This window comes from Lontra canadensis, unplaced genomic scaffold, assembly GCF_010015895.1.
Source record: "Lontra canadensis isolate GAN:19392208 unplaced genomic scaffold, GSC_riverotter_1.0 scaffold27, whole genome shotgun sequence".
Lineage (NCBI taxonomy): Eukaryota > Metazoa > Chordata > Mammalia > Carnivora > Mustelidae > Lontra > Lontra canadensis.
In genome coordinates this window covers 17,711,629-17,729,951 of record NW_022631021.1, presented here as the reverse complement: position 1 = coordinate 17,729,951, position 18,323 = coordinate 17,711,629, and the positions used below count along the sequence as shown (strand labels likewise).

The 18,323-nt window shown below is 34.8% G+C and overlaps 1 protein-coding gene across 2 annotated transcripts in view; it reads left to right on the top strand.

Annotated features, from left to right (window-relative positions):
* TINAG (tubulointerstitial nephritis antigen) overlaps positions 1-18,323 on the top strand; it is a 90,723-nt gene that overhangs the window by 46,038 nt on the left and 26,362 nt on the right. The window contains exon 10 of one of the 2 annotated variants that reach the window (XM_032864510.1): positions 4,960-4,993. The exons of the other annotated variant lie outside the window; for it this stretch is intronic. Within the exon in view, the coding sequence (XP_032720401.1) occupies positions 4,960-4,978 (19 nt within the window). The 3' untranslated portion in view covers positions 4,979-4,993. Of the gene's footprint in view, positions 1-4,959; positions 4,994-18,323 lie in introns of those variants that run through there. 2 annotated transcript variants of the gene reach the window in all.

Below are 18,323 nucleotides of genomic sequence, written 5' to 3'. Positions count from 1 at the left end.
CCATGTTGATATAAGAGTTGGGGATTCATTCTTTCTGATGGCTGTGTAATATTCTATTGTATATATGGACCATATCTTCTTTATCCATTTGTCTGTTGAAGGGCATCTTGGCTCTTTCCACAGTTTGGTGATTGTGGCCATTGCTGCTGTGAACATTGGGGTACATATGGCCCTTCTTTCCAGTACATCTGTATCTTTGGGGTAAATACCCAGTAGTGCAATTGCAGAGTCATAGGGTAGCTCTATATTTAATTTCTTAAGGAATCTTCACACTGTTTTCCAAAGTGGCTATACCAACTTGCATTCCCACTGAGAGTATAAGAGGGTTCCCCTTTCTCCACATCCTCTCCAACATTTATTGTTTCCTGTCTTGTTAATTTTGGCCATTCTAACTGGTGTAAGTTAGTATCTCAATGTGGTTTTGATTTGAATCTCCCTGATGGCTAATGATGATGAACATTTTTTCATGTCTGCTAGCCATTTGTATGTCTTCTTTGGAGAAGTGTCTGTTCATGTCTTCTGCCCATTTTTTGACATGATTATCTGTTTTTTTGAGTGTTGTGTTTGAGGAATTCTGTATAGATCTTGGATATCAGCCCTTTGTCTGTAGTGTCATTTGCGAATATCTTCTCCCATTCCATGGGTTGCCTCTTTGTTTTGTTGACCGTTTCCTTTGTTGTGCAGAAGCTTTTGATCTTGATGAAGTCCCAAAAGTAATTTTTGCTTTTGTTTCCTTTGCCTTTGGAGACTTTTTTTTTTTTTTTTTTTTTGAGACATGTCTTGAAAGAAGTTGCTGTGGCTGAGGTCAAAGAGGTTACTGCCTGTGTTCCCCTCTAGGATTTTGAAAGATTTCTGCCTCACGTTGAGGTGTTTTATTCATTTTGAACTTATCTTTGTGTATGGTGTAAGAGAATGGTTGAGTTTCATTCTTCTATACACAGCTGTATGTCTTTTTCGAAAGGTTTCATTTAACCACATATTTCAAGCAGTTATTTAATACTACCAGGCAGTCATATTCTGGATTCCTATTTTGCTTCATGCCCCTCCCTTCAATTGATTATCTCAAAACTTACTCTTTTTCCTTGAATTCCCAGTACCTACATCCTTGTGTTTTTAGCTCATAACCCTGAATTCTGTTTCACCAAAAAGAATAAAGCAATCTGAGAACAACCCGCAGTATCACAGATACCACCTACTCACATGCCTTCCCTCATACTCTTTCTTCCCAATTCTTACATATATAAAACATCCATATTCCTATTTAAATCCCTCTTGCTATAGTGTAGACCCCAAACCCTCTCCATTATTCAAGAATATAGGGAAACGATTTTCTGTTTTTTTTCTCTGTAATCAAAAAATATTATTTCTGCTACAATATAAGCATGCAATTATTTCTCAGATAGTATGAAAAAAATACTTTCAAGATTGTCTGGATTTATTTTCTTCAATTTTTCTCTGCCCATGTTTTCTTAAACTTCTTCATCATTTTTCATTTCCTCTCTCCTATTCACAAAAAATATTCATTTTAAGTTTATCAATGGCTTTTTCATTGTTATATCTATAAGTCAAAATCCAGACTTGCCCATCCCCTCCATCTGACTTTTCTTTACTGGCTGTGATTTTTCAGTCAGTTTCAGCTAGTTTTTCCCCCTGTACTTCTATACTTCTTACTGTTGGAATGCTCCAGGATCAGTTCTTAGTCCTTTTCTCCCTTCTATTCTCAGTCGTTCTCTTAACAGGCTCTCAACTCATCCTGACTTTGAGTACCATCTCAGTATGTCACCAATGGAATCGATATCTCCAGCCCAGATCTCTCTCCTGATCTCCAGACTCCTATGTTCCCTGGGCTATTTGACATCCCCACCTGGATACCTAATAGATGACTCAAATTCAGCAGTTCCAAAACAGACCTGCAAATCTTCCCATTTCTACATGATGAACAATATCTAGCTTTTCTATATTAGTTGATGACAATGACATTTTCCATGTGCTCTAACTGGAAACCTTGGAGTCTTTAGAATTATGTTTTATTCCTCTGCTTAAAACTCACTTCCAATGTCAGGAACTCTGTTGGTTCTTTCAACTTATATCTGGAATCCAACCACCTTTCATTGTCTGAACTACTACCACCCTTGCTTGAACCACCATTACCCATTATTTTGTACACGGGTCTTCCTGAATTTACCTTTGCTTTTAACAGTCTAGTTTCAATAGAGAAATATTCCTTTAGAACATTAGTCAGATCTTGTCGCTCCTTTGCTCAGAACTCTATATTTTCCCATTTCCCACAGAGTAAAAGCCAGGGTCTTTACAAAAACCTGCATGATCTGAGGACCCTCCCATCTGTCTGCCAACACCCCCCTCAACTTCTGATCTCAATTTCTGTTAATCTTTACCTTGTTCTTCCTGCTTTGCTACCCTTTAATGTTCCAGGAACCCACACCCCAAGGCTCTCCCTTTGCCAAAATGCTTTTTATCAGATTTCCAGCTCCTTAGTTTCTGTATCTCCATCTACTCTTTGCTTAGATCTCATCTTCTCAGTGTGAGTTCCTGATTGCCCTATTTAATGCTGTTACCTGCCCTCTCCTCCAGCATGTCTGAGCCCCCTTACCTGATCTATTTAATTTTTTTTTCATAACAATGATCACTTTCTAATATACAATTTAATTTAATTAGCTTTTTATGTTCATTGTGACTTTTGCATCCCTAGTAGAATGAAGCTACAGGAGAACAGGTGTCTGTATTATTGATTAACATTGCCAAACTACATAATACAGTGCTGACCCATAATGTATTTAATACTTTCACTAGTATTAAGAAGGATATATATTGCATGGAGCACTGGGTGTGATGCATAAACAATGAATTTTGGAACACTGAAAAAATAAAATAAATTTTTAAAAAAATTATATATTTTTTAACCTTATGCTCAATGCTAGTTCTTATTTAGTCCTCAACTTTAAAAGGAACAGCTCTTTGTTGAGAAATAGAGTGAGGGGCAGTTTGGAGGAGATATCTGATGCACTCAGTTTTAACTGAAATTTTTAATTCTTGGGCCCATGCTCATCAAATCAACTCTGGTCCCTTTGTTCACAGCTCAGAGAATTTGGTGGTTCTCAGAATATCTTGCATGTATCTTTGCCATTATATGCTACTCTTTGCCTTTATTTTTGCCTCCTCTTACTCCATCTTCCAACCACTGTCTTTGACAGGTTAGCCAGGACTTTGACAGCCCAGTGGGCTTCCAGTGTAGTTTCTTCTTCAGTTGACCCCTCTTGGATGTAGTGGGAAGGGATTGACATAATCTGATTGCTGTGGCCTGCTCATGTTCTTGTTATAAAGATCTTGAGAGGTACTTCTGGACTGTCTTGCATATTTTTAGGGGGAAAATGTAACTGTCAAGGTCTGGAGATGAAGGGGGAGGGTTGTGGTCAGTGTTGTTGCTCAGCATTTATTCTTGTTTTGGTACAGAACAAAATGTGTGTTGTCATTATTACTCAGAGTTGTCATTTGGCATTATAGCTATTTGCTTGGTTCACTAAAGATAAGAAGAAGTACTGAAATTTTAAAATCTGTTTTGTTTATTTTATTTTTTCATTTCTAATTGTTGAGTGACTTTTCAGGAAGGCAAATGGTATACAAATACCTTTGTATCTCCACTCAAACTAGAAATTCAGCTTTGCTTTAGTTCCATTTTTCTTCAGTTTGTAAGTCATAGTCCTTCTAAAGCTCTCCTTCCTATGCACATTTCAGTATTAATTTTTGTCTTTTCTAATGATGTTCTTAGAAAAATTTTCCTACCACATACCTGATGATTGAAATGATGTTTCTTCTCATTTAGAGAACTATGAAAATGCCAACATTGAGGTAGAGTCTTTCTTGATTTATTAGAATTGATTGTTTATCATCTCTTCCACCTATTTAGCCATGTTGGTCATGTTTTCTTTACTCTATTCCTAAATTCATTCATGCTGCGATTGAACAAGATATAAATGTGTTTCTATTTAATTACACAGACACTCTTTGTATATCTTCCATGTTCAGTATGTCAGTTGCAGTAATGTGTTCAGTTTTATAAACTTCTAGGAAATTGAGACCTTTATAAATTTACCTTACATGTGTGGCAATTAGCAAGGCTCATTCGCTAGTAGGCAAATTACTTTTAGAGAATATGTTTGTTTTTCAGAAATATTTTAGGTCATCTGGGCATTGTTAGGTGCCCTGGAGCAGTAGATTTTAATTCATTTCTCCATTAGTAATTCCTGATGGTAATTACTGCATTCAGAAAATTAATGCATCAGTGAATTAGAGAGTAATCAAATAGACTGTGTAAGTTAATGTTCCTTATCAGAAAGCTTAAATATTCTCCTATGAAGTACCTTGCAAATTTATCACAACAAATTCTACTTGCTGCCCTTTCTGTAGAAGACAAAGCTATTAGATTTAACTTACTTGAACAAATAATCTTAGTATTTCTTTTAAAGATTGCTTTGACTATAAAGAATGTGATACAAAAAGGCAAATTATAATAAGCCAAGTAAAAGATAACAGTCTGGACTTGATAAGTTGGTGGAGGAGTTGGGGAGACATGAATGAATAAAAAAATAGTTAAGGAGAAAAGCTGGCAGATGCGACGTGGTTTTGGAATAGAGCATGGACAATGAGATGGGGAAAGAGTTCACTAATGGGCTTGATGATTTTGAGATGTCTTTAAGATATAGATATGCAGATCGGCATCAGAGGAGACAGATGTACTGATCTCAAGGTCATAGGAGAGATAAGATTTGAAGACAGATGAGACTAAACAGAATAAGGAAAAAAAAAAAAAAAGAAAGAAAGACTGATTGAGACTACACCATTGGGAAAATCCAATATTTAATGACTGGCTAGAAAATGATGAGTCTACAAAGAAGGAGAAAGGAGGCCAGCAATTTTTGTTTGTTTTTGTTTTTTTTGAAGATTTCTGAGAAAGCTATAAAGCTATAAGAATGACGTTCCAGAGTAATTTAAGGGATTGGTTTTAGAGAGAGACTGAGTGGCAAATTTCTTATATTGGGAGAAGGCAAAGAGGACGAGGTGAGATGAAACATTTTTAGCATTTAAGATAAGGGTAAATTGAGGAAAATTCCCACCAAATTGTTTGTTCGTCTCTCTCTCTCTCTCTCTTTATTTCTTTCCATCTATCTCCAGAATGTAGAAGGTAAGGTTATCTCTAAAGGAAAGAGGTAGTGAGAGAGAGATGCATTATCAGAAATTTGATGTGTTGAACCATGATGATTTGCAATGATCATCTAGAAGTTTAGGAGAAGGAGTTGCCCAGAGGAACCTGAAGGGATTGCTGCACATTGCTGATGGTACCTTTCAGCCCCCTTATATGTGCCTTTCGCAGTTGTAGTCAACTGCTTCGGTGTTTGTAGCAAAAATGAGTAGTTGAATTCATTCAAGTTGGGCAGTTTTCCAGATGGATACAATGAAGAGTCAGAAAAACAAGGCATTTAGGTGTGAATATTGAAAATATCGCTAAAATGACAGAAAGCTTAATAAGCCCAATTAAAAGAGAGAATTGATAGACTTGGAGAAAATAGAAAAATCATTAGATTAGAGGCAATGATGATTTAATTTCAGTGATTTTCCAATTCTCTATTTTTCTTAACTTTTAGATTTTTTAATCATTATTTATGAGAAAAAATATAATCATGTAATATTAAGGAAGTAATACTTTACAAATTATGAATACAGTATTAAAGGATGACTATAGGCCATAACTTTTTTATGTTAGTGCCTAATTACGTTGTAATACCGATTGTCTACTTTGTAGTCATAAACTTTTGATATCTATTATATCTAACTATATATCTAGCCATCCAGTGATCCATCCATCCAAACAAAGATACTTGTCTAAGAAAGTATAAAAATATTTCAAAGTTAAGTTTCCAACATATTTTTCCATATTTTCTATGCATATCATAAGTAGCAAGGATTCCAGGAGCATTATTATTATTTAGTGTCATTACAAATTACTTGACATAGCCTTAGTGTGGTCACCACTTCTTTTTCCCCATTCATCTTTTTATTTTCCTATTTCCTTTCTGAATAACAACTAAACATTAAGCCTGAATTTTCATGCTAGATTATGTTTAACCCATGGCAAATTGATAAATTCTGAGCAGATGTTTTAATTAGAGGTTTTTATTTTTTATTTTTTTAATATTTTATTTTTATTTATTTGACAGAGAGATCACAAGTAAGCAGAGAGGCAGGAGAAGGAGAAAAGAGAGAGAAAGAGAGGGGAAGCAGACTCCCTGCTGAGCAGAGAGCCCGATGAGGGGCTCGATCCCAGGACCCTGAGATCATGACCTGAGCCAAAGGAAGAGGCTTAACCCACTGAACCACCCAAGCGCCCCTTAATTAGAGGTTTATAATGCATAGCAAAGTCTAAGAGAGTTGAATAAACATTTCAGATATACTTATTTCAAAAATGCAAATAAATATGTGAAAATTGGTATAGACAATACAAAAACATTTGATTTGGGTGTTAGGATATTTTTGAACTGCAAAATGCTTAGTTCTTTCTTTTTTTGTGGGGGTGTACTGGTTTGGATAACAGTAGTGGCTGCAACAAATGCACTAAAAATACTGAATAGTTCAAATATGTTTATAAAATTGTATTTCTTGTTCACATAATAGTTCAAGATGGGTGTTCCTGGGTTTTGGGTCACTCTCTTCCATATATGGTTTCAGGGCCCAAGCTCTTTGCACACTGTTGCTCTGCCATCTCTTAGGGTCACATGTGATTTCAGTCAGCTCATGGAAAATGAAGAGGAGCACGAGGAGGGCTTTGTAAATTCATTTATGCAAAGCCTTGACTCATTCCTGACCCTTATTGTTCCATTCACATTCCTTCTGGCTAGAATTCATTTACATGGCTCCCCCCAACTACAAAGGAGGCTGAAAGATATAAGAGATTTGGCAGGAACATTTTAATATCAGAATAAATAGTTATATTTTTTGGAGTAGAATTCCAGATTTTCATAAGTAATTTTTTTAAGATTTTTATTTATTTATTTATTTGAGAGAGAGAGAGAGAATGAATACGAGATGAGGGAGGATCAGAGGGAGAAGCAGACTTCCTGCTGAGCAGGGAGCCTGAAGCAGGACTTGATCATGGACTCCAGGATCATGACTTGAGCCAAAGGCAGTCACCCAACCAACGGAGCCAATCACACGCCCCTAAATTTTCATAAATCTTAAAGAAAAAAAAAAACAAAGATACAAATTTTCAGTTTGGGGAGTGTCGACTTCAGTTTGGGTCTCTCAGACCCACTATGATTATGTGTTCTCTTTTTAGAAAATATTCATTGAAAAATTTTGAGAATCATTGCTTCGCAAGCTTGAATAAGTTACTGAAAGTATTCAGTGCCAACTTTATCCATTTGCACTGAGGTAGTAGTGTTGTGCAACCCTCATACTTAAAAATCTTTTTGAGAATTATTATTCCATTTTACCAGAAATCGGAGACTGAGAATGTTTAGAAACAATACAGAACAAAACAAAAAACTTTTCAGGTTTTTCCTTCTAGCTTCAATAAGAATATCCTACCAATACTCTAAGGAAAGTCCAGTGCCAAGATTCATCCAAGGTCTGTTTACACCTAGGCTTTCTGAAGTAATTGTTGCGTTTTCTCTTTTATTAAAAATTTTCTTAGGGTAAAAATAAATATATGCTTTTTTCCTATCTAAAATTCTAATCTGACTTATTCTGACCACACATCTTTCATCTGTACATAAAGACTTTTGCTCAATTTTTTAACAAGAAACTTTTTAAAAGTCCATAACATGTGTCAAGAACTGTGATAGGCATTAGGAATACGAATACCAATAATATATTACTCCTGTCCTCACGTAAGTTGAGAGAGAGAAAGCAGGCTGGAGTGGAAAGGGAGAGAGAGAACCAAAAGGAGGAAGAAGATGTTAACACACAATGTCTTAAGAGTAGAGATGGAAGTAGGATAGGAATTTATACTGAGTAGTGAGGATATGCAGCATATAGGAAGGCTCGTAAACTTCCATTTCAGGGGCCAGAGAAGACTCTGATGAAAAGGTGGCTTCTGCTGTAGAGCAAGTGGGAGTTAACTAAAGGCATATTGGAAGAGAAGACCAAGTTTCAGGAAAACTGAACAGCAAAATGCATACTTTCATAGTAAGAGAGAATATGACATATTTACAAAATTGGAAAGAATTTAATATGGGCTGACCGAAAAGCGAGGAGGAATCTAGTAAAAAATAAGACTAAGAGGTAGCCAAGTCACAGAGACATTCTATTTAATCATAATTTTCTTACTTATCCCATGAAGCATAGCCTGGCTTTGTAGGCTTCACCCTAAGTTTGCTTCATATTCCTCCATTTTCTCTATATTAATTTAAGTGTCTTTTCAGCAACATTGGTTTATGGTAAAAATCCCAAAAGTGTCCATGTGACATCTCTTCCCATATCCTGTTAAGTGATATTTCCCATAGAAACCAAGATAAGTCTTTCACATTTATGAGCAGTTCAGTTCAGCATCCTAGTGTTGTCATTCTACTTTGAGATGAGATATATCTAAGAGCAGCAACTATCATCAAAGAAAAGAAATGGGATTTGAAACATGGTTTGAAAAGGAAAAGGGATCTTTTTTTTCCTGATGCTTTATGGCAGAGCTGAGCTCTGGGAAATATAAACATCCATGAACTTGGCTGGTTTTCAGATGTTTACAGTCAAGAGTGGAGGCAGCCCTGGAACCCATATAATATAAGTGCATTGGTTCTGAAATGAATGGAAACACAGAGGAGGGAACCTCATCCAAGAGTACGTAGGTACATTTGGAGATAGTACAAGTGAGGAGTAAAGTAGGAAATGACCCTAGAATAAAGGTAAATATATTAATTATTCCTTTGTGTTTCCTCTTCTGTGAACTCTAATTTATCCTCCCCTTTACTCATTTCTCTAATGGGGTCAGTTTTTAAAATCTAGATGTATATGAGCTCATAATGCATTGAAAGCATTAATCCTTTAATCTTATTGATTAAACTCTGGTTTATTGTTGGCTTTTAGAAATTAATTTCTAATGATTTTGAATGAGACAATACTTGAACTTTTATTCTATCTTTTTAAAGTTATATTTTTAAATTAATTGAGTAAAAATGTACCTGGAAGATATTTGGGTAAACGATGTATAAGGACGATTTAATTTTTTCCTCTCCAAACTCTAAGTTAAAAGCATCAAGACCATAAAATGAATAACGCACTTCTTCCTTACTCTTTATAATGTATTTTTATTACATATTAAATTCTTACATAAATTTACTAAGGTTTAATTCTTGGTTGTCCTCTTCAAAATATATCTATTATTCAACTTCTACTATTTTTAATACCAAATGGTGTTTGCATTGCTTCATTGCTCTCATTTTTTCAATATTTATGCAGTTATTTTTCCTGTTTATTTTTCCCAATGAGATTTAAAAAAAAACTCAGAGCAACTTAAATTAGAACTTGTTTTATTTATAAGGAAGACAGCATTTTTTTTTTACTTTCTAAAGACTATTATAAAGAACACTGAATTTATTTTTACCTAGAGAAATGTTATTCTTCAAGGATTTTGTTTTTGTAATACTTTCTTTTTTCTCTATAGCCTGAGGTCTTAATATCATTCTTAAAGGCAACTTTCAAAAATGGAACTAACTGGCTGCTAAGCTGTTTTTTTATCTCACTGATGTTACCAAGTTGAAGTATTTCAATAGTAAATAATATTAAAAATAAAAGAAATATTAAAATGATAATCTGATTAAACTGACCAAAGAATTTACTAATTTTCAAACTTAAAATATTTTGTCTGTTTAAGATCAGTAAAATACCATAGATTTTATATATCAAGTAACCTAATGTAAAAGAAGACACTGTAATATAGATTTTTCAGAGATTACATGCTGGTTAGCTTCAGAACCAATACTCAGTTCAATCCACTTCAATACTAATCTTGTTTGATAAACCACTGGGACACAACACTGTGTTAAGAGTATGTGTGTTGAAGTCAGGCACATCTAAATGATATGGCTGCCATTTGTTTAGCTGTATTTAGCCTTTTGTAAGCCAAGAATAAAAGGGTGTTTGTGAGGGTTTACATGAGATGCAGACACAGTATTTGTATGCTTGATATATGAAAGTGTTTAATAAATATCATTGACTCTTACTACAATAAATGTTATTGCTATTGACTACTATTAGTTAATATAAAAAGTGGAAACCAATGAGGCTATATTTGTAATTAGATATATAGTAACAAATTTTTAAATATGTTGCACTTTGCCCTGAATCTATAACATTTCGAAATAGGTTAAATTTTTTAGATGACATTCTCCAATTATGTTCTTCAGATTCCTTCCTTGTGGATGAAAGCTGAACTTCTGATTTGAGAAATTTGAACTGATTGTTTGGAAAATGAAACTATCATGTGTATAATAGACAAGTGATATCATCTAAAAATTTCTTTAAAAATTGACTCAATATTCCTTTTCTAATATTTTCAAATTTATGCATTATAATATAGCTATAACATTGTGCAATTTAATTTAAAGATTTCTCAAGGCAAATCCATGATTGTTATTTGGTAATCAACTTCAGAATGAATTTTGCTGGGGAATGGAATGCAGAATTATATTGTGTAATTTAATATTTCCCAAAATTTGGATGAATTTAATTGAAAATATTAGCTTCAGTGGCACTATTTGGGTTCTTTTTTTTTTTTTAAGATTTTATTTATTTGACAGAGAGAAATCACAAGTAGGCAGAGAGGCAGGCAGAGAGAAAAAGGAGGAAGCAGGCTCCCCACTGAGCAGAGAGCCCGATGCGGGGCTTGATGCGGGGCTCGATGCGGGGCTCGATGCGGGGCTCGATCCGGGGCTCGATCCTAGCACCCTGGGATCATGACCTGAGCCGAAGGCAGAGGCTGTAACCCACTGAGCCACCCAGGCGCCCCACTATTTGGGTTCTTTAAGGACTGATACTTTCCTAAAAGTATAAAAATGTGACACAACACTATTTAGTACAGAATTTAGGAAAAATTAGGCAGAATAAAATATCTTTTATGTGTTAGAAGTGTGATTGGGAGCTTCTTAGGTTGCTAGTGAAGACATCTAATTAAAAACTATTTCTTGATTTCCTTGGAGGAAATCTGGACAGTATGGATTTAAATTTTTTGAATAAAATTTTAAAAACCCTAAATTTTTGTGTGAATAAAAGGATGACATTAGGTAATAGAGGAATTTGGTGAAATTTGAAAACAAAATTAGCTTTGGTGCATTGGTAGGTACAGAAAATACTGTATTGTACACATCAAAATAACTCCAGAGCAAAACAAAAGCTTATTTCATGAATATTAAAATGTCCAGGGCTTTAAGAACTTGGAAAGAATACTCACCATAATTTTGTTTCTTTAAATTAAATTCCTCTGAGGTTTAATCTTTATGTGTTGGTTCTTGACTTAAGTTCAATTGTCTTTTTTTAAAGTCAGGAAATACCTTTCTGTCCTGTTTTTTAAGGAGTTTTGGTCAAGCATGCCTGTATGGCTTGGCTGGTAAAGCATGTAACTTTTGATCTTGAGGTCTTGAGTTTAAGCCCCACGTTGGGTATAGAGATTACTTAAAAGAAATAAAGGGTTTTGATCACAGTGAGTTTTAAAAATGTAACAGAAATTTTTAAAAAAAATTTTATTTTTTAAATTTCTTTTCAGTGTTCCAGAATTCATTGTTTATGTACCACACCCAGTGCTCCATGCAATACGTGCCCTCCATAATACCCAAAACACGTTGAGATGAGTGAATGCTTTTCAATAGATACAATGTTATATTTCATCAGTAATTTTCTGTAGTTAACTAGTTATATTTCTAGAATTTATTATGTTGTGAAGGCTCATATGTTATATACATCAATGTGCATGATTTATTTCCATTTTATTTCAAGTTTCACAATTTTCCTTCTCAAGGAAACTAAAAGTCTCTTTATGTTATTGCCTCTTCAGATTTTGGTAACATTATGATAGTCTCAAAAATATATTGGATAATTTTCATACTTCTGGAGCAATATGGAAGGTAACTTTTCCTTAAAACTCACATTAAACTAGCTGACTCTAAAGCTATTTTGGGGTAATAATAATTTTATATCTTTAGTAACATACTTTTTATTCATTTACTTAATTTGCCTTTAACTGTTTGATTAAATTGATATTTTTCCAGAAAATTAAGTCATCAAGTTTGGTTAGTCAGGTATGATAATAATGTGCTGACAACATAGTAGCAGTTGTTGCTAACTCCTTTGTGTAGGGTTTAAATTCTTGGCCCTGTTCTAAATGTTTCCCATACATGAACTCAACACCATAATCCTGCTCCTGATAGAGTTAAAAATATTCTCAAAAGATGTATAACTGAAAAAGGATTTTAATAACAAGATTCTGATATTTTGGCTCAAAAACACTGGGATTATATCTATATTTATACTTCCTTGCATAATATCCATATAGAGATTATTGTATATATAGGTATTTTTGTGCTATTTTAAAAAGTCATAATGTGGGAAATATTAAAATTACTCACAAAGTTGAATCACTGGTGTGAAGAAAAAGATAATAAAGTAGAAGTTACCCAATTTCATAAAGCATGAAATCAAAGCCAACAAAATTGTTTAATTAACAAAACATGCTATTAATCTTACAAAAATACAGTTCTTCACTCAAATTCATATAAAGTAAAAAGCACAATAAATATCAGAAAGCTGTCATAAAATACTTGCTGTGAAAGACAACATAATTTGCTGGACTTCTGATGCCTCGTTTCAAGATACCATGGAGCATTGTGTGGAGTTTTATCAAATGAGCCCATTATAGCTTTATTTTTTTTTAAGATTTTATTCATTTATTTAGGAGAGAAAGAATGAGAGAGAGAGAAAAAAAGAGAGAGTGCATGAGAGTGGGGGAGGGTCAGAGAGAGAGGCAGACTCCCTGCTGAGCAGGGAGCCTGATGCAGGACTCCATCCTGGAATGCCAGGATCCTGGCCTGAGCCAAAGGCAGTGGTTTAGCCAACTGAGCCATCCAGGAGCACACCCCCTCCCCCGACCTTATATCTTTTAGTTTCCCAAAGACTCAATTCTAATTCACAATAACCTTGGACTCACATGTAAAAATCTGCTATTGAATCTGTAGTTTCCTTTCCTTACCTGCTTTCCTTTCAATTTGTTTATAATACTTGCACTTTATTTATCTTGTTACCCATATGTCTCAACCTGCTCTCTACTAATGTCATCAAGTGCATTAAATCCAAACCTTCTTTCAGTCCCTGAGAATGCAAATTAATCTCATAGAAAGTTCTCTTATTGTTGATAAGTTTTCTGAGGTATTATCTTTTTCCAAGAGCACAGGACAGTTTTATATCTCATGAATACATGTTTGCTGTCAAGTGCCTTTCCCTTTTTCACCACCTCCATAAAGTAAAAGAAATCTCTCCAGACTCTGTGATTGCCAACAGAGAGGGTAGATTGTTCTTTGCCTCACTCACCATCTTGTTGTTCACTGGTACAATTCCCAGTCTACATTCTGAATTGAAGTTCAGGTTGATGTGTGCAGCAACTCGCTTCAGTGCTCTGCTATGTTGATGCTTCTACTCAAGCCCTTACCACACCAACATGGCGCATGATACTAAGGGCTGATCAGTGTTCAGCACTACTGGATAAATCTTCCTGCTTTACAGCCAATTATTACACTTTCTTTATAAGGATTATGTTGCCTGAAATGCTCTGCTTCTCTATCTCCTCTTAGTCATTGTCCTGATGTCTTTTGGGAATTACTAGGGATGACTTAGGATAAACACAAGTATGGACAATGTGGTCAAAAGATAAGAGATGAAATAGGTATCAGAAAAAGCTTGTTATTTATGGGTTAGAGTTTTGAACCTTATTCCAAGCTTTAGCAAAGTTATTTTCAAGTGCTTTCAACAGGAAAATTGCATAATTTGCATTTTTTTAAAAAGATCACTTTATGTGATGCTTAGAGAATGAATTCATGGGGTTAAAGGTGGAACAGGAAGAATAATTAGGAAATTAACGTCAAGAAATAATGGTAGCTTGGACTAGCTTGGTAGTTCTAAATATAAGTAAATGAGTGTGAGGTTATATCTTTTTTGGTACAACTGACAAGACTTGGTAATTTGTCTGAATGAGTAGTGACTAGAGAGGTAGGTATCATGAATATACCCCAGGTAACGTTCTTGAGGAAGAGATTGTATAGATTTCCATTTACTGATACAGGGAGCAGTAGAAGAGGAGTGGGTAGAAATGGAAGAATCAGGAGTTCAATGTAGACATATTGAATTTGAGATTCCTGGAGACATTCAAATGGAAAGATCAAATAACCAATTATTTGTACTTCTGGAGTGAAACTATAGGTTTTTACGAGCCTGATCACTGAGAGTGATCAGCTTTTAGATGGTAGCTGAAACCATGGGAATGGAAAGGAAGAGTTGCAGACCCAAACCTGAAGAACCCTAATATTTAAAGGACAAATAGAGAAGAAGGGGCTAGTAAAGGGGCTTAAGATCAGAGAGGGAGGACCAGACTAAGTATCACACAGACATGGGAGAGAAAAGTGTCCAAACAGGCAGGAGTAGTTAGCAATGTGAAATGTAGCTAAGAGGTCTCAGAAAACAGTTACTGAAAAATGCCCTTTGGGTTTGGTGCTATCAAAGTCTGCAGAAAAAAAGAAAGTATAAATAGCAGTTGGTACTTTTTTGCTAAAGCTTTGCATTTTTATCTGTAGTTATAACTGGAGATTCAAATTACCTGAAAATATTTTTTATCTCCATCTTAAATCCTTCCAGATTTGACTTCACTTATGAGAGTTTACTTAGCATTCATATGTTTTTCTATTGTGTGTGTATTAAACTTGATGAAAATAAACCTAATTAATTAAGACTATACAAAAGCTAAAAGAATTTTTTGGCTACTATATTGAATGACTTCCAAAAGTACTTTGACTTCTTTGGGGGAAAAAAAAAGTGCAATAATTTAGTTTGTGTAGATACCCCCCACATTGATTCTCAACTGAAAATTTAAACACATTTTATTGTGCAGTGATTAGTGATTATTTACCAGACGCCTTGCTAGATGCTGAGGATAATATGATAAATAATGTGAAGAGCCTTAATAAGTAAAATAAGACCTACTAATTTGATGCAGCGATGGAAAGCTCTCACTCAATCATTCAAGGAAGCTGCTGGGGGGATTCTGCAGACTCTTGAGATTCTTTGAGTTGCACTAACAGAAGAGCGGCAGTGGAGAGGGACTCTGGAGACGGTGCAGCTGATAAATGAGGTTTATTTTTCTTCTATTTTCAGTGCTGATTGAATCCTGTTGCCTTTGTCTGTCAGCACTGAATCAAATTGACAGAACAGTTTGTGCTCCATTTGTTTTCTCTTGTTTGACATTGGTGTCTCATTGATTTGTCATCTCAAACCCTGACCAGGTCCATTCTACTCTATAACCGCTATTACTATGAACTGACCTTTTACAAAACAAAACGGTAGTCAAAAAAAAAAAAAAAGCTTTTTTTTTTTTTTTATTTAGGTGCAGGCGTGGTAGAAGCATTGTTCTAAAAAGAATTCTTAGAAAGCTCTCTTTCTCTCATAAGAATGTGGCTTATAAAATACATATAAAACAATGTGTATGTGTACACACACACACATACACACACACAAAGGTCTCTAAGGTCTCTTTTGCTTCACGAGAGATTGTGGAAACAATACTATAGAGCGAAAGAACTGGGTGTTGGAGTCAAGTTTAGGTTTAAATGCTTATTCTGACTTTCTCCTTAGGTGACCTCAGACAGGGAGTTGAATCTCTTTATCTCTATTTTCTCATCTATGACGTTGGATAATAATTGAATGCTCACCATCTTGTTGTGAGGATTAAATGAGACCGTGTGTCTGCCACCTAGTAGGCTACTCACTTTACAGTCAATTTAATTTTTTAAAAGTTCATACTTCCTTAACTTTTTCCTTAATACTCTGAACATATTTTCAGAATTATTTTTAGAAACTATAATTTGGAGCTGATTCTAATTATGGCATTCTAATTATGGCATTAATGAGTACTTACCTAAAAATGGTATACATCTTTACACATAATATTATTATTTAAGTTTTTTTGATCCAGCTTACACTGAGAACACAAGTAGATGGGTAAGAATGATACAGGAAAGAAATATGACTGTAGGAGTAAATGAGTAACTTCTTTGGTAAATGTGATAAATGGTTCATGGCCTTAGAATATATGATTCTATTTCTACCAAGAAAGCCGTGTAAATAGCAGGAGTTTGGTCACGGACACTTTAATTCTACTGGATTGTGTGAAATCAGCATGGTTGGAAATAACAATTTTCTAGTTGGTAGACATAAGGGAAAGACATGGCATGTGAACAAATGGGCAGTTGAGGAAGATGATCACAGGCAATTTCTTAGATTCATAAAGACCTGGGGCAATGGGTTATGCCAAGGCTGAAAATGGCTTTTAGTAATTGGGAAAGTGCACTTTACCTTCTTGTTGAATGAGTGTTAATGTCTGTGGGTAGTTCAGGTTTGAGGGGGCCTGTGTGATGGGATTTTATTAGTCCCTGGTAGCGTGCTACCTTCTAGATTTAGCTTAAATTCTTTTTTGTAACTTTGTCCTATAAACTTGTATCTTCTGTGGCAGGTGTTGCCCTCAAAATTCCAAAAGTTATAGAATTTACATGGAGGTAAGGTAAAGTAAATGTCTGAATTTCCAGAGATATGCAGAGAGGTGAGGGGACATCAGGAGCAGGAAATACAGTGGCTTCTGACTTCTGTCAGCTGGAATATGGATTGGCTATTTCTTAAAAAAGAGAGCGCTTTTGGGGTAATCACTGTACATTTTTAGAAGGCATATATTACAAGCTCACCTTTTCAGAATCAAAGATCAGGATTCTATTCTGTGTTCCAAGAATGTGATATATATGATAATCATGATGAATGAACAAACTGGGAGATTTTGTTAAAACATCTGGGTTGTTATGGCAATTTCCAATGTCTTCTCTAAGCAGAAATATGGAAGATATTACTGACTACCTTCGTAAGACTAAAGAGAAGGTCAGACCAAGTCTGTATTATAATAAAAAGGGAAAAGTTGCAGAAATATAAAATTTACAGGGGATGAATTAAATGATATTAATGTGAATATGATGTGATATTGACAACTTTGATTTATTTTGATACTCAGATAAATTCATTCTTTTCCATCCCCATCATTGTAATGATTATGTTCATTAAATTTCTGGATACAAGTGAGATGGTTGGGTGTGATGAATGCATCCTTGATTGGAATATTATAATGATCAAACTGTTCTTCTTACCTCCAACTCTATTCTTTTCCATTTTAGTCTTTGCTCACCATGACCAGCTTTATCTTTTTTATCTTTTTACGGCTGTCAACAATCTTTCTCCTTCTAAAACTTTCATGGTTTCTCTATGAATGCATGAAGAATAATTCTTGGCATTAAATGCTTTTCTCTCAGGTATGCCTTCATTTCCTCTTGGCATCTGCTCCAAATTACTCAAGATCCATAATGCCTTCTCCATCTTAACTATAAATGATCCCACCCCTTTCTATCTTCTGCTAGTCCTATTTTTTATTGCTGGTGTTATTAATTGTGCTTTAGATACTAATACCAGCTTAGCCACTTACCATATAATTTTGAAATGTTACTTAACCTCTTTGGGCTTTAGTTGCTTTATCTATGAAGCAAAGAAATTGGAGTAGAATCAAATTAACACTTAGTGCTAATGGTCTTGACAACTCAACTCTGCCATTAGCTGGCAGAGATAATATGTAAATAAATGAGCTTGATTTTTCCATAAAAGTTTATTTATGAAAAAAGACAGTAGGTCAGATTCAGTCTGTGAAACATAACCTGGAGTGTACTGTAATCTCTGAGTCTCCTTTAAGTACTGAGATTTTATGAGAAGATAAGCAATTTCTATTCCTAATATTAAAGGACTGAAGTTTTCCCTCACAGTGTGTCTTCATAAGATACTAAACAAACTGCGGGTTTTGGAGGGGGTAGCAGTGGGGGATGGGGTGAGCCTGGTGGTGGGTATTAAGGAGGGCATGTATTACATGGAGCACTGGGTGTGGTGCATAAACAATGAATTTTGGAACACTGAAAATAAATAAAATAAAATTACCCCCTTCCCCCAAAAATATACCACCCTAGTTAATTGTCATTGGTGAT